We start from the raw sequence: 15,025 nt of genomic DNA, 5'->3' as shown, positions 1-15,025 counted from the left end.
TCTAAAACTTACCTAATTTATTTTAAAAGTTATTTAAGCACAAGTAGACCTGACCAGAGGTTAGAAGTCATTTATGCTATTTTCTCAATCTGTTCTTTGCCAGGAGTATAAATGACCTGATCTAAAAAAAAACTAATTTGGAGCTAAAAACGTTAAAAATTAATCCTGGAAGATTTTCTAGGCAGCATGCAGTAAATATGTATTAGAGCTGTATCACAGATCTGGTTAAAAACCTAATTTCGAGGTTTAGGTTGTAGTGGTGCTATCTTAGGTTGGGATATTGCCTGTGATTTGGGCAGGATTTGAGCCATCAGAGAAGATGCCTGGAGGAGAGCTTGGACCGTATGCTCGCTGAAAATCTCCAGCTCAAGACTGATGTGGACACCCTCGCACAGCTTGTTCAATGGGCACAGCAAACCCACAGCCTTGATGTAAGTCCTCCCTTCCCTTGTAGGTGTGAGTGTGTGAGTGTGAGTGTGTGTGTGTGTGTGTGTGTGTGTGTGTGTGTGTGTGTGTACATGTACACTTTTTTGTATGGGTATGTTTGTGTGTGTGGGTGTACATGTCTGCGTGTGTGTGTGCATGTATGTGTACGTCTGTGTGTGTGTGTGGATGTGTGTGTGTCCCTGCCTTTCAGGAGATGGTCCACTCCCTCTCATTCATTTTTCTGAACTCATTTTCTGCCCGTGAGCGTGTGATTTTTAATTCCGGCTTCACCTTGCCCCGTGGCCTATGGGCACCGGGGGGTGGGTAGGGGAGGAGTGGGGTTCAGCAGCCATCTCTTTGATCCAGTCAGCCGGCGTCAAGCTCATTTCCCAGCATCCCTCATGCCGGAAGCCAGCGAGCCGGCCAGCGAAAGAATGGGCAGGCAGAGGGATGGATGTGCAGCCGCCTCCACTTTACCTCACCAGTCCACCTGTCCCCTCTCTGGTGGAGTTTATCAAGAACCATTGCGGCTCACACACACACACTCACACACACTCCTCTAATCCTTACTCTGTTTTTAGTCTGTGTATCACACCTATGTTCTCTCAGAGCGAGTGTTTGTGTCACTAGGAGACATAGCATGGTGTGTGTGTGTGTGTTGGGGGGGGTGTGTGTGTGTGTGTGTGTGTGTGGGGGGGGGGGGGTGACACTGAGCTGTTGCCACACAAAAGCCCAAATCGTTCTGATAAGTGACAACAAACCCAAACGCCCAGCTGCCGAAAAGCATTAGCATAAAAATTCACCTGGATTGACTGTGGGGAAAAAAGCAAAACAGATGCATGATGAATAAAGTTCTATCATAGCACCAGAGTGCTGTCTGTTCCACTGAGGTGATTTATATATTTAATTTACTGAGGTGTTTGAGACATCCCACACTGCTCTCTGTGGCCTGATTGGGAGCGGTCTTCAGTGTTTATTATTTTTGGACATCCTCTGCGTTCAGCGGGTGCCCGTCCCGCAGCATGCTGGGTCAGCGTGAGTGCTGACAGCTCTCTGGCGGGTGCCGTCCACACAGCATCACCACAGGCACCGCGGGGGAGTGGCAGACACGAGGGGGCATTCACCCGTCAGTGCTGCCCTGCGCACCCACACAGTGCCGTGCCACTGATACAAAGAACAATATTTCCTCTCTCTTTTTTTTTCTTTTTTGAAGTCCGTGCTTATCTTTTGACAATGCACTGAGCATATGTGTGTTAGCAGAGAGAAGGAATGTTGAAAAGGAAGATGCTATGTTTATTTCTTTTTAAAAGTCATTCTCTTTCTCTTTTGACAAACACTGAGCGTATGTATACGCATCATACAGAGAGAAAGAGAGAGAGATAGTGGAGAGAAATGGTGAAAAGAGCAAGGCAGTGAAAGCCAGCTACCTGAGCTCCGCAGAGCTGCAGAGCGCTGCTTGCTAAATGAGCCAGACCTCTGGCTGCACTCCCATTAGCTAAGACAGAGCTGCGTTGCACTGTGCAGTTCACTTCAGCCTAGTACGGTGCAGTAAGTGCTAAGACAGGAGTGATGAGTGCCTGTGTGTGGGAGGGGGAGGTTGGAAGGTCACTAGCGTAGGCTAGGCTAACACTGTTGTTAATGACTTCCTTTTGAGTGATAATTGATCAGCTTCATTACCATATTAAGTCCGTAATCCCATGTCGCTGAGGTAGGGAGGGGGCTCCGCATAATGAATGCCCTGTTTGATTTTTGAAATAATGAGCTAATTAGACTAATTAAAATCAATAGAGGTGCCAATACAAGGTTAGGCATCAGCTCAGTGGTGTCTATCTGTGTTTAGCAAAAGTCACTGGCTGAGTGGAAAGCGTAGGGATCTAACGCTGATTTATGAGCCCTTGACGGTCGTTAGTTAGAATAAATTGCTTGTAGGAGCAGAGACAGCATTATTCACGTACGAGATACTAAGTGCATTGTAAGGTCAGCAATAAGGGCAAACTTACATATGTAGTTGTATGCCCTTGTAAACCTATGTTAATATATCAGGTCAGTGTGTTGTCGGTTGGCTCTCTGTATCTCCCAGTGCACAGTGCGAGTGCACTGCAAGTATTTTTTTTCATCATTATACAGTTGCTGTGGGGGGATTGCGAGTGCTATAACTAATATGACTAAAAGAGTGCATTTCCTTAAGCTGAGGCTGAGATCATTTACTATGGCGTGGCACCAATTTCAAGGTGCTTCCAACAGCAGCAGAAATTTTGCTGATATGCAGCGTGCCCAATCTCGTCAGGCCTTTCGAGAGGCGAGTGTGTTGTGAAGTTTTAATTTAAAGGTTGCGGTAGATACTCGCTTAGGTGTACGGTCGGACCGCATGAGACGGCATGCAAACAAAGAGAGGATCTTAGTGAAATGGGCCTGTTGGAGTCGTGCGTTTTGCGCTTCCTGTTCGCACAGGTCTGAAAACGCGTGGGTGCACCCCTCCGATGCCATTTTGAGTGAATTCTCTCGTCTTCTTTTGATTTGCTCTCGCTCTTTCTCTTTTTTCTCCTCTTTTTATTCCTCTGTGTGTCCTTCGAGGTGAATGTGGAGTATTATGTAAAAATCCTGAATATTTCTGACAGGAGAGACGAGGGAAAAGGTGGCACCATTGCTGGACCGCCACTGACCTAAATTCCAGCATTAATCTAAGATGTCAGCGTCGCAACCTTGACTCTCCATTCCCGGTGCAGCAAGACAAAGGTTATTCCTCTGCCTCCCGTGCGCTCTGGGGCAGTGGCTGTCTGTCGCTGAGACACCTCCTTGACTGTTCTCGCTCCCTTTTCCAGATTTCGCTCACATTAGTTCTCTGAGTGATTCGCAGAAATAATTTGTAGGATGCAGCATTCATGTTTGGCCTGTGTTATATATCAGCACAGCACTCCAGCTGCAGGGGTTGTGTGTGTGTGTGTGTGTGTGTGTGTGTGTGTGTGTGTGTGTGTGTGTGTGTGTGTGTGTGTGTGTGTGTGTGTGTGTGTGTGTGTGTTTGTGTGTTTGTGTGTTTTTGGTGACTTTTACGGTAGGGGCAGCTGACCATTATTTTAATAGTATTTTTTTTTTTTGCCTTGCACACAGGCTTTAAAGATGGAGTGGTGTTTGTGCCAGCCTTAGCCATTCCTCTAACAAATTAGTTTACTGTGGTCATAACCTTCAAAAAGCTCATTACCATAAATTGCATGGCTTTTCATAGAGGCTACGCGAGGCATTGACGGATCACAGACAAGACCTTACTCAGGACAATCAGGCCTGCTTGTAAATTAGACCCGGCCCCGTTTCCCATACATTCTTAATCAGCTAATGTTTTTTATTTTTATTATTAATTCCTCCCCCACCTCTGATTTATCTAAAGGGCCTGAATTCACACACACTCTTATATTTGGGTCCCCTTCCCCTGTCGCGGGTATATATATATTTTTTTTTTTCTTTTGTCATACCCTGGAGGGGATGGTGAGGGAAGAAACATGCATATGTACTTAGGAAATTGCATTTTCAATGGATTGGCTCACAGTGTAGACAGGGTAGGCACTGCCTGATATCAGACATTATTCACACTTCAGGGGAACATTAGGAGAGATGTGGCCCTTTTTTTCCCCCCCAAAACTGACCCTAATGTCTGAGCTCTGTGCTTTGTGAGGGAGTCGACCTATCTTTAGTGTAAGGAGCAACTCATGTTGATGGATAGTTTGGCGGTGATGTGCTCTTGTGCTCTCTCTCTCTCTCCTTCCCACTCTCCTGACCGTTATGGTGGCAAGAGAATGCATCACTTTGGAATGGCTGCAGAAATATAATTTCTAACGACTGAAACACTGAGACAAACCCCCCCCTCCCCACACACACACACACACACACACACACACACCTTCACTGCGGCCTCCATCAGCGATGCCGTGACAACCGGATCACAGAGGTTAGGTGACAGAGCTGAGGTGGAGCGAACAGAGTGGTGGGGTTCTCCTCTGTGAGATGAGACTCCATCCTCTCCAGTCAGGTGGAAACTGGACGCAGATGTGGAGTGGAACGGCTGGTCACTCCGAATGCTCCGATATCTTCACTGTCTCCTGTGAGCGTAAGACACGTATGGAGTGGGAGACAGAGGACTTGCAATGAGGGCATATTTAATCACATCTCATTTAAACACAAGCTAAGGAGCATCAGCAAACAACAGCCTCTGTGGATCAGCTACGTGAGGCGAGGCCGGTCACCTCAGCAGGGTTGCCAGCAGGTTTGGAAGGACAAGTGGAATTTTTGTGCCGAATTAAATTTGGGTTCTCGTTTCTGTGCGCACGTGCTGGAGGGATACTGGTTTCACAGCTGCCGTGGCCCCGCATCACAGGAGTCTCACAAACTCACGAGCTCACACACACACACACACACACACACACACACACACACTCCACACATTTTTGCTCACTAAACCCTTTATGTACACCCTCATTCATCTACATTCAGCGATATCTTTTCATTTTTCCCCGGTATCTCTTACTGGAATTGAATTTAGTCTACCCTGCGACCACCTGTTAAAAGGTGAAGTGTCCAAGGATGAACATGTCTTTGCTGTAATTAAACATATTTGTGTGTGTGCACACACTCCTTCAAGTGTTTGTTGAAAAAGCTGGTATTAATTTTAGAGACCATTAGGAATTATTTTCTTTTGCCATTTGCAGCGTGCCTGCGTTTGAGTGAGTTTGAGTGAGTTTGTGTGTGTGTGTGTGTGTGTGTGTGTGTGTGTGTGTGTGTGTGTGGTGGCGGCGGCGGCCTGTAGTGTGGTATTTGTACTGTCTTTTTTTACCCTATTCAGTAAGTTAACCGTGGCAAGGTCTTCCACAACTGATTGGTATTTTCCTTGTTTGCTGAGATGTGCGCCGCAGACATTCGAGTTGCCCTGGAATCATTCAACCATTAGGCTAGAGAGAAATAATAGCCAAGAGAAAGAAGCCCTCATCTCGGGATCATACATAAAATATTAGGTTTCCTTTAATGGACCCTTCCCTATCTCTACAGATTGGACCCCAATTCGAGGGTGCATTCCTCCCCCAACTAATGCACTTGATGGAGAAAAGTTGTTTATGGGTCCTGCAGTTCATAAAATGTGCACACACACACACACACACACACACACACACACACACACACACACACACACACACACACACACACACACACACACACATACATACTACCACATACATACTCACACATGGTACACGCACACACTCTCACACACACACTTTTTCTCTCTCCCCCCTGACCATGCCACATGCGAATTGTGAGCCACTTGAGTGCAAGACCAACCACTCAGATGGTGTGTGTGTGTGTGTTTGTCTGAAGGTGGTGGTGGTGATGGTGTGTGTGTGTGTGTGTGGGGGGGGGGTTCAGATTCTCTCAGCTGAAAGCGCTCCAGAAACAGGTCATGAAGAAAAATGGTGACGATGGAGCGGTGACTTGACCTGTGAGTAATTAGCATCCCCATCGATTTCCTCTTGCTGGAGTGACCCCTGTCACAGTACCCTTGAAGTGCGCACTTTGCTATATTTCACCAACATGGTCTGCGTGGACGCCACAACTCTCTCAAGATGAGACAGGACAAGGATGTTCTCCTTTATGCCTTTTTTAAGCTTTTTACAGGAGACTAGAGAGCAGAGGAGCATTGTGTGGGAATGTGTGTCTTTTTTTTTGTGTGTGTGTGTGTGTGTGTCTTTATACATGTGTGTGCGTGTGTGTGTGCATGTTTGTGTGTTTGTGCATCTGTGTGTGTTTCATTGGCCACCCACTTAAGACCAGGAAGTTGATTTTTGTTTTTTTCTGACTGTTGTGTAACACCCGCATCTGACAAATGTGTCCCCCTGCATCACAAGGCATATTTTCTTAAGAGCCAAGATGGGCACAGATAAGACCCCTGATCAAATTAAACAGCGGTGGGACCCAGAGTTAACCTCAAAAGCCCCGAGTCTGTGCTGGACAGGAATGGGTGGGGACAGGTCACCACTGAGAGGTCAAAATAACTCCGTTCAGGACAGGGATGCCTCACCAAGTCATCAACTGCGTCAAAGTCCTTATTAAATCGCTGAGATGAAACCGATGCATATCCAAATTGTATTATGATGATTATATTTTGGTGAAGTATTTCTTTTCATGCCGGTGAAGTGATGGGCTATTTTGAGAGGCGTGTGATGTGTTTGTTCTGTAAAGTTAATTTGAGTCTGCTGATCACACACAGGCCTCTTGTTCTTTTTTTGGTGATTTGAGTGATCTAAATGTGACTGGACAGTAAAGGCCATCGATAATAAAATGTAATGGGAAACATACAGTAGCTATAATGATGATAAGTTGTTAGGCATCAGTATTTATATGGGTGTACCAGTCTGAATGTGTAAGATTTGGTTATGAATGGCATGAAATGGACAGATCATTGAGTTTTATTTTGCTTTCATAGATTTCTGGGGTTAAACTACACTCTGTGTGTCTGGAGAGAATAATTCAGCCTGCAGCAAGAGATCAGTAAGTGATTTGATTGGTTTTTTGTCATATTCTGTAGTCACACTCACATATTCTGTGTAATCCTAATTTTGTTTGTTCATTTTGTTATAATTGTTGTATTCTTTTACCTTGAGATTTAGGTTGTTTTGCACATGAAATGTAGAGTATTTCATACATTTAATAGCGCAGAGCTATAGAATTCAAGATAAGCAGCAGTAGGATGTTGGAGGCATGTATGGATATATGCCTTCCTAATCTGTTCTGACATCTTATTTTGTCCTGGTAATGTGTTGTAGCAGCTCATTTTTGTCCTTTCCATTTGAAGTTCCTATCCGAGTCCCCATTTACATGTAGTAGAAACACAACAACTTTCTTTTCCCCCCGAGCAAAAGTTACCTGACAACCACGTTCATCATACACTCTATGCTGTGCTGATGAAGGGAGCATGAGCATCCCCGACCCCCCTCCCACACACACACACACACACATGCACACATACATGCACACACATACACACGCACACGCACACTCACACACTCACTTTGGGGAGTAGGTATGGTTCCTTAGGGAGGAACTATGTTCAAAGAGGAAAGTGGAGAACCGATGCTTGCCTCTGAGAAAATGAGGGAACGGGGGCCCTTCTTCTCGCCTGCTGAGGCCTCCCAGCAGGGCCACAGGAAGTGGGTTCAGACACCACACTTACGGGTAGGGTTGTTTGGTTGGGGGGTAATAATAATAACAGCACCAGTAAATCATGTAAATAGGAAGTAAATAAATAAAGAAATAAGCAGAAACACAAGGCATCTGCCTTAGTGCCATCAGCTACCGCTTTAAAGAGGACAGATTGAAATTATCCTCCTTGGGTGGGGGGGGGGGGTATCGCTGTGTTGGGTGGTGGAAGCAGAACCCATTCTCTCTTTCTTACTCATTTCTTTTTTTTTCATTATTTATTTGCTTTGTTTATCTATTTATTTATATATTTACTCGCAGCAGGAAAATAGTTGTAAAAAGAAATAGTGATTTTGAGAAAGGTTTGAAAGGTTTGAAAGGTTTGTTTTATTTATATATATATATATATATATATTATTTTTATATACTTTTCCTCCATCCCCTACAAATGCTCTTCAACATTTTCATATTTTTCATCATCTCCAGCTGGGCTTGTACTTAGTTATGTAAACTAGCATTATTTTCCACTTGTGTGTCTGTATGTGTGTCTGTGTATGTAAGAAGAACGTGTGTATGTGTCTGTCTGTATGTGAGAAGACAGTGTGTGTGAGTGTATGTATGAGAGAGAGAGAGAGAGAGATAGATACTCAGAGGCCTCGGAACAGGAGCGTGGACTCCTGCATGTCATTGTTAGAACTCATTGTGCCCTGCAGAGTAATTAGCAGGGCACTGAGTGCTGGGCGCATTCCTGCGAACAAGGATGCTCTCAGCTGGACACAGTAGAGGGCATTCATACAGGCGCCGCCTGCCCTGCCACTCCGAGGAGCCAGTGCTGCACTGCCTCGGCTGCTGTGGGCGGGAGATTTCCCCCTTTTCCGGGGGCCGCTCACCACGTCTGGGGGCAGATACAAGTCCACCTCCCACCCCCCCTCCTCGCATCTACTCCTCCCTGCACCACCACCTCCACCCACCAGTTATTGACTTTTTTTCCAGGTTCTGGTCCTCTCTCCTTATTAGCGAGGCAAACAAATCAATAGACTCCGCCGCGGCTTGAGTGTGGACATAAAGAGCCAAACTCACTGTCACAAGCAATCCAAGCTCACATTTGGATTCCATTTCCTACTTTGTCACCCCCCCCCCCCCACTCCCCAGCTTACTGCCTGAATTCTGCTTCTGTGTTGGAAGTTTTGTGTTCTTGTCCGGTGTCTAATAGACCCTGACCAAAACAATCTTTTTTTCCCTCTAGCTCATTATTTGCTTCAATCCTCTCAGGGCTTCCCCTAGGAAAACAATTGGCATATAAATAATTGTTCATTTTAATTATTGAACACAATGAAATTCTTTTGGATGATTTTATTGTATTTTCACAATTCTATTTTGATATATTTTGGTAATATTTATTTAGCTATTTAAATACAATAAATCATAAAAATATAGAGTGTATATATATTGAAACATTGAAACTTATAATTGTAGCTGTCTGTAAACAAAATTGCAAACAAAAGTGCACTTTTTGCCACTCATTTGCCATACTCATTTCCTCAGCCCAGGTTTTTTGATTTGTGACGGTCACCTTTGGGCTTTTCCCTCCCCCCACCCTGCCCCTCGTAGCGCTTGTCTGTGTCTGTGTCCTCCTGCTGTTTACTTTTTCATGCCATGTCAGTTCGCCGCCTGTTTGTTATTTTGATCAAACAGCAACAGATCCTATGGAGTAGCAGAGCTGAGCTGAGCAGGGGGGACTGCTGCTGCCTGCCTGCCACTGTTCTTGAACACCCCACCCACCCCCAGCCACCACCACCACCACCAATCAGCCCCCCACCCCTGCCTCCTCCCTTCTGCCTACGCTCTCCTCTCCTGCCCCCCCCCCCACCCCACCTCATACCCCCTCACCACCTCTGAAGTCCTCCCCAGCTGGAAAGTTTTGACATCTGCTGGTTTGGGCCACGGCTGAGCAGCTGTCAGTGGTGGGGAAGCCTCTCTCCTCCTCCTCCTCCACCTCCCCTCTCCCCTCCTCTCCCCCTTTCTCTCTCTCTCCCTCCCCCTCTCTCTCTCTCTCTCTCTCTCCCCCTTACACTCCTCTGCTCCCCTCTGTGGCGGTGGCGGAAGCAGCAGTTGGCGGGGTGGCTGGTCGCCAGCTCAGCTTGTGCCATCTGTGCTCCTGACATTCCCCTCTAATTAACAGCGGGGTTAATTGTGCTGGCAGGCTCAGATGGAGGGGCTAACATCACCCAAGGGAGATGCGTACAAGTGCCACTGTGCCAAGGTGGTGCCGCGGAGCCTTCTCTGCCACGCTTAACACCAAGCCTGTTGTCACAGTACACAGCACACACACACACACACACACACACACACACACACACACACACACACACATACAGATGCGAGAACACATGTACATACGTGTGTACACACACCGGACACAAACTCTGACATACAAATCCACACGCAAATGTCCACAAACACATGCACACATACTGACTGACTCTCTTTTTCACACACACACACACACACACACACACACACACACACACACACACACACACTGATTGGTTAACAGGCAGCAATGCATACACGCACCGGGCAATATGCAATAAGGCTGAGGTGTTTTTTTTTTCTGTACTTTATTCTGATGAATTATGCTGTGCTGTTGTAATGATGTAGAAAGAATTGGGTTTTGAGAGGCAAAAACCATCGCCCAGGGCCAGTTAGGGAGGGAACAATTTGCATGTTATTACTGAATATTCATAACTAATTGTGTTAGGCTTTGCTAATAGAGCCGTGTGACAGTATGAAAAATTGTCAAGCACTTTTATGGGCAACAAAGCACACTGCCTTTTTTCCCTTCTTTTTTGCCGTCGTCCCAACTCTCTAAGTGCTGAATGATCATTAAGACACTTAGTTGCTAAATATAACAGGTCGCGCCATTTGTCAGGCTGACGTGATATCATTTATTAAGTGTTCTAATTTTATCTCTGTGTACACCAGCCATTTTTTACAGTGCTTAGCACAGCGTGTGAGGAGAACACAATCTCCTCCACACGAACATGACTAAAGCACTCACATTAAACATATGGGAGAGTCGAGCTGCACTGTGTGCATTTATCCATTCACAAATTTTAAATTTCACAACTGGACTTTTCTACCATAAAACATGTTATTTTGTTACTAAACCGATATAATATTTTACTTTGGCCAGAAGTGATAATTATGATAAAAGTGATACGTGATGAAAACCAATAAAAAACATAAAACTGCAAAAAATATAAATACACTTTTTTGTGTTATCTGTAGAAACTTGTTGTGTAAAACATTGGATACTAATGCTGAACAAAATTATAAATGCATCATGGAAAAGTCTGTGGTCAGAAAAGAATTTACTGATCTACCATTAATACAAGCAAATTAGTCAATCCATTACGCAGGAAACTATATATTCTGTATAACTACATCTACAGGGATTATTTGTGAATAATTATTATGTGAACAGAATATGAAAGAAATAAACTTTTTGGAGTGGAGAGGTTACAGGATCTTTTATTTCAATTTATGAAGCATGGGTCCAATTCAAAACCCTGAAATGCTGTGTGACATTTTTTGTTCAGTGTGTAAAGGCAAGGCGGGAGCGAGATGTGTGTTTTCTGAGACATGCCTCAGTATCGTCCAGCGGATGATTAAAAACTGAGGGCATCTCTCGTTGGTCTGAGCACGAGTGGAGGCGGAGGGGCAGCAGTGGGCACTGAGGCTCTGATCTTTGGCGTGTCGAACGGGCACGCACTCGTTCACGGCACGACTAAATGGATGCCCTCTGGGCGCGGGGAGACTGAGAGCTGCAATTTTGCACGCCTCCCTCCCTCTCTCTCCCTCTCTTTCTCCCACTCTATCTCCCTCTCTTTCTCCCTCTCTTTCTCCAGCCAGCGGATTGCCCGGCAGCCGGGTCGTGCCGCCGTGGAAAGAAGGATCCGGGGGCCATGCTGAAAAGACAGGAACCTTTTACCCAGCTTGACGCGATGCGGGAAAAAAAAGAGAGGGAAATAAAGTAAAAAGAAAGGGAGAGATGGGGAACAGAGCAGTCAGGAAGAGGAACAAAACACCTTCTTTTTGTTCGAGTGTCCTGTGAAATGAAAAGGGAGCGAAATTGACTGCAGTTAGCCACCCTTTCAGAGGGCTTTCTCTATTCAGCCAGCTCTCATCCCCCACTGGTTTCTACACAACTTAAGATGAGGCATGTCACATGTCATGATGTTATGTGATGTCCACTAAATGAATTTTGTATTTAGCAATTGCTGAAATAGGAATCTGAATAAAAGGTCTGTATGCTGTAAAATAGTTTGTGTTTTTCACTGCCCTAGAAAGTGTTCAGTCTAAGTTTAAACTTTTCAGCGCTTTTTTTTTTCTTTTTATTTTTTGGTGATTCATAACACTTTTATTCTTGACTTTGACAGAAAAATATATATATATATATTTCTTTGGTTGTGGGGAGCGGGTGTAACATGTGCGCCGTTTGGGCGAGTCTTTGTTTGTTCGTCCTCTCGTGTCCTTGGCTCAGTGTGCCGAGAGATCTATCAGAAAGCACTTTCAGCATCTTCTCCAGCTCTTTCTGCACTTTTGTGATTCCTCAGGTGTTTTGCCGCACCGCACAACATCATCCCCAAAAAATCCCTCCCTTTTGCGCTCTGTACCTGATTTTCCCTTTCACGTCCCATGTCACTTCTGCATCAATCCACATTACTGATGGCTCGGCAGGAACGGCAGCCGCATCCGCACTGCCATTTGCATATCCAAATAGAGGAGGAGACAGATTAGTGTTGCCGGCGCACATTAAGAGGCAATATTTATGGGATCTGGCTTCACGGCGGGTTCTTTAGCGCAGCCGCCAGCGTGCCACTTGACAGCTGTCGCTAGCAGCCGAGAGCCTCACGACAGGCAGCCCAGGCACGATCCGCCGCCTCTGTCACACAAGTTTTGTCTCTAGTGCCACGCCGAGATGTTTGAGGGGTTGTGTGTTTGTGTGTTTGTGTGTGTGACTGTGTGTGTGTGTGAGTGAGAAAGCAAGAGAGAGCAAGCGAGAGAGAGAGTGAAGTGTGGCAGCTGAAGCGTCGGCGCTCCAAGCCTCTCTGTCACTTTGAGGACCCACGCTTCCTTGTGGTGTCCTGGCAAATAGCCTGTCCAGAATTCCACATCTGCCTTCACTCAGGCGCTTTGTCTTGCAGACATTTATCTATACTGATTAAGAATGTTGCTGCTGCAGCCATGACTGCATACATGGCTTTAACCACGTTTTTGTGTGCGTTTGTGCGTTCAAGTGTACAAGCTGCATTACATGTATGAAGCATATTCTTATCTTTTTTGTACTTGATAACTGTGATAGACCGTTGAATGAGCACAGAGGCCGAAGAATGGAGGTCTAATGAATCACTCTTAGTTTTGCTCTTTTCAATTTCCTTTCCATTTTATTCCTGCCCAGGCAAGCTGAGAGTCCTCTTTGTCCATAATACAATCTGTTTGCTTCTGCTATAATGGGCCAGAGTGAAGATTTGCGTGTGTGTGTGTGTGTGTGTGTGTGTGTGTGTGTGTGTGTGTGTGTGTGCATGTGCCAGGGACAGGAACTCATTTTAACCATCCCCCAGGTGTTAACTTTAACACCCCCCAGCCAAGTGACAATAATATGGCATTTTCTTTTTCTAAAGGGAGGAAGGCAGAACCTCAGTAGATGAGGTTGGTATAGAACACAGCACTCAGTACATAGTAATTACAGAGCCCACTGGGGGATCTGACGAGGAAAGAAAGGGATGGGGAGGAAAGAAAAAGGAAGAAAAAAGTATCCAGACTATACAATGCAGACAGGGAGGTTCATTAGGGCTTTCTCATTAAGCCCCCATTACAACGGCTACAAAAGCCACAGAGGCACCATTAAGGAGCAGAAATGGTGTCCAGAGCAATTTCATCATGCTTTTCATACACCCAAGTGATGGTTTCTGATGAATATCTCACAGAGAAAAAAAACAACATATGAGCAGGGATTTGAGAAAAGACCTGTTTTTTCCCTGCTCTCATTGTGTTTTTTTAACTATGTAATTTGCTTTTTTTAAAAACTCCTACTGTAGTTATCATTTCATTTCTGTCTTAATTGTAAAAATGTAGTGTTAGCTTTTATTTTTTAGTGACTGAAATGGTGATGTTTGTGGTTCCTGTGTGTGTGTGTAAGCTGTCAGGAGAAGTGTTCAGGTGGAGGCTAATATCCTCCTGTTCTCCGTGTGCTGCAGTGGGCAGCAGGAGGACATTATGAGGCCTCAGCGCCAGGAGCCGCCCGAACTCCTGAAGGCCAGAGGAGGGATTATCCACAATCTCCAAGAGGAAATGAAGACGTTCTCGGACAAGACCACGCCAAAGAGGAATGAGGTACGGACACTGCCTTGTTTTCTTCTTCTATTTTTTTTTTGTCCTCAGTGCCTTTGATTTGGAGGAAGCAACTTTGAAGTGCAGCTTTAGTTTTTATGATATTGCTTGCCGCGTGTGGCTCAGGATTTTACACATGTTGTGAGTTAGACGCAGTGTCTTTGCGTGTGAATTGTTGACATATCTGCCCTCTAGGCTTCGAATGCCATTTCAGATGAAATACTGCTTCTTCGCTTCCCACACCTCCTTACGAAGTGTTGACAAATTAAAAACACCAGTGTTTTACTATTTGTGGGTTGTGCTGGGACAAATCGAGGAGTTGTTTTTGGTAAACCACATTAATTTGCAATGCACTTCCCGCAACAAACAGTCTTAAATCAACTCAACTCTACTGCTCTTTAAGATTTCAGTATTTATCAGAAAGAAAAGTGAGTGCATTATAATATTTTTTCTCCTCCCTCCAGCAGATGTCTATCTTACCTGAAGAGTGATTTCTAAGATAGCAGTCAGCTCTGCATGAAATTTGGCCTTGGCTGGCACAAATGTGTTATTCAAAATGCTTGCCAAGAAAGCTCAAATGGAAGAGTGCTATCTGTCTCTTTTGGTGAAATGAATGGTCCTGGGTTTTATAAATATGAGTTGAGTTATCCTGAAACATCAGCCTCTCTCTTTTGTCTCGTGTGTGTGTGTGTGTGTGTGTGTGTGTGTGTGTGTGTGTGTGTGTGTGTATGCGTGTGTGTGTGTGTGTGTGCCCCTGGAGAAGACTGATGCCTTGTCGCAGCTGCACGGTCGTGTCAAGTCTCTTGAGAAACTGCAGGCAGAAAAGGTGGCTGAGATCGCCGATAGAGACGTCACCATCACACGACTCTGCCCACAGCTCCGGCTGGCGCAACAGGACACACAGAGCCAGGTGACCATGCACAGACACACACACAACACACGCACACACGCGCACACACGCACACACGCACACACACACACACACACACACACCACACACACACATCAATGCACACTCACACAC

General features: G+C 45.4%; 1 protein-coding gene across 8 annotated transcripts in view; it reads left to right on the top strand.

The window, feature by feature from the left end:
- LOC121688371 (myosin heavy chain, striated muscle-like) overlaps positions 1-15,025 on the top strand; it is a 114,945-nt gene that overhangs the window by 5,001 nt on the left and 94,919 nt on the right. For 6 of the 8 annotated variants that reach the window (XM_042067897.1, XM_042067895.1, XM_042067896.1 and 3 more), the window contains 4 exons: positions 300-431; positions 6,893-6,957; positions 13,869-14,004; positions 14,762-14,911. In XM_042067897.1, coding sequence (XP_041923831.1) covers positions 300-431; positions 6,893-6,957; positions 13,869-14,004; positions 14,762-14,911 — 483 coding nt within the window. Of the gene's footprint in view, positions 1-299; positions 432-6,892; positions 6,958-13,810; positions 14,005-14,761; positions 14,912-15,025 lie in introns of those variants that run through there. The other 2 variants (XM_042067894.1, XM_042067899.1) reach the window with 2 other exon arrangements.

Source organism: Alosa sapidissima, chromosome 17 (assembly GCF_018492685.1).
Source record: "Alosa sapidissima isolate fAloSap1 chromosome 17, fAloSap1.pri, whole genome shotgun sequence".
Taxonomy (NCBI): domain Eukaryota; kingdom Metazoa; phylum Chordata; class Actinopteri; order Clupeiformes; family Clupeidae; genus Alosa; species Alosa sapidissima.
The sequence above is the reverse complement of the archived record's forward strand: the minus strand, read 5'-3'. Positions and strand labels throughout refer to the sequence as shown.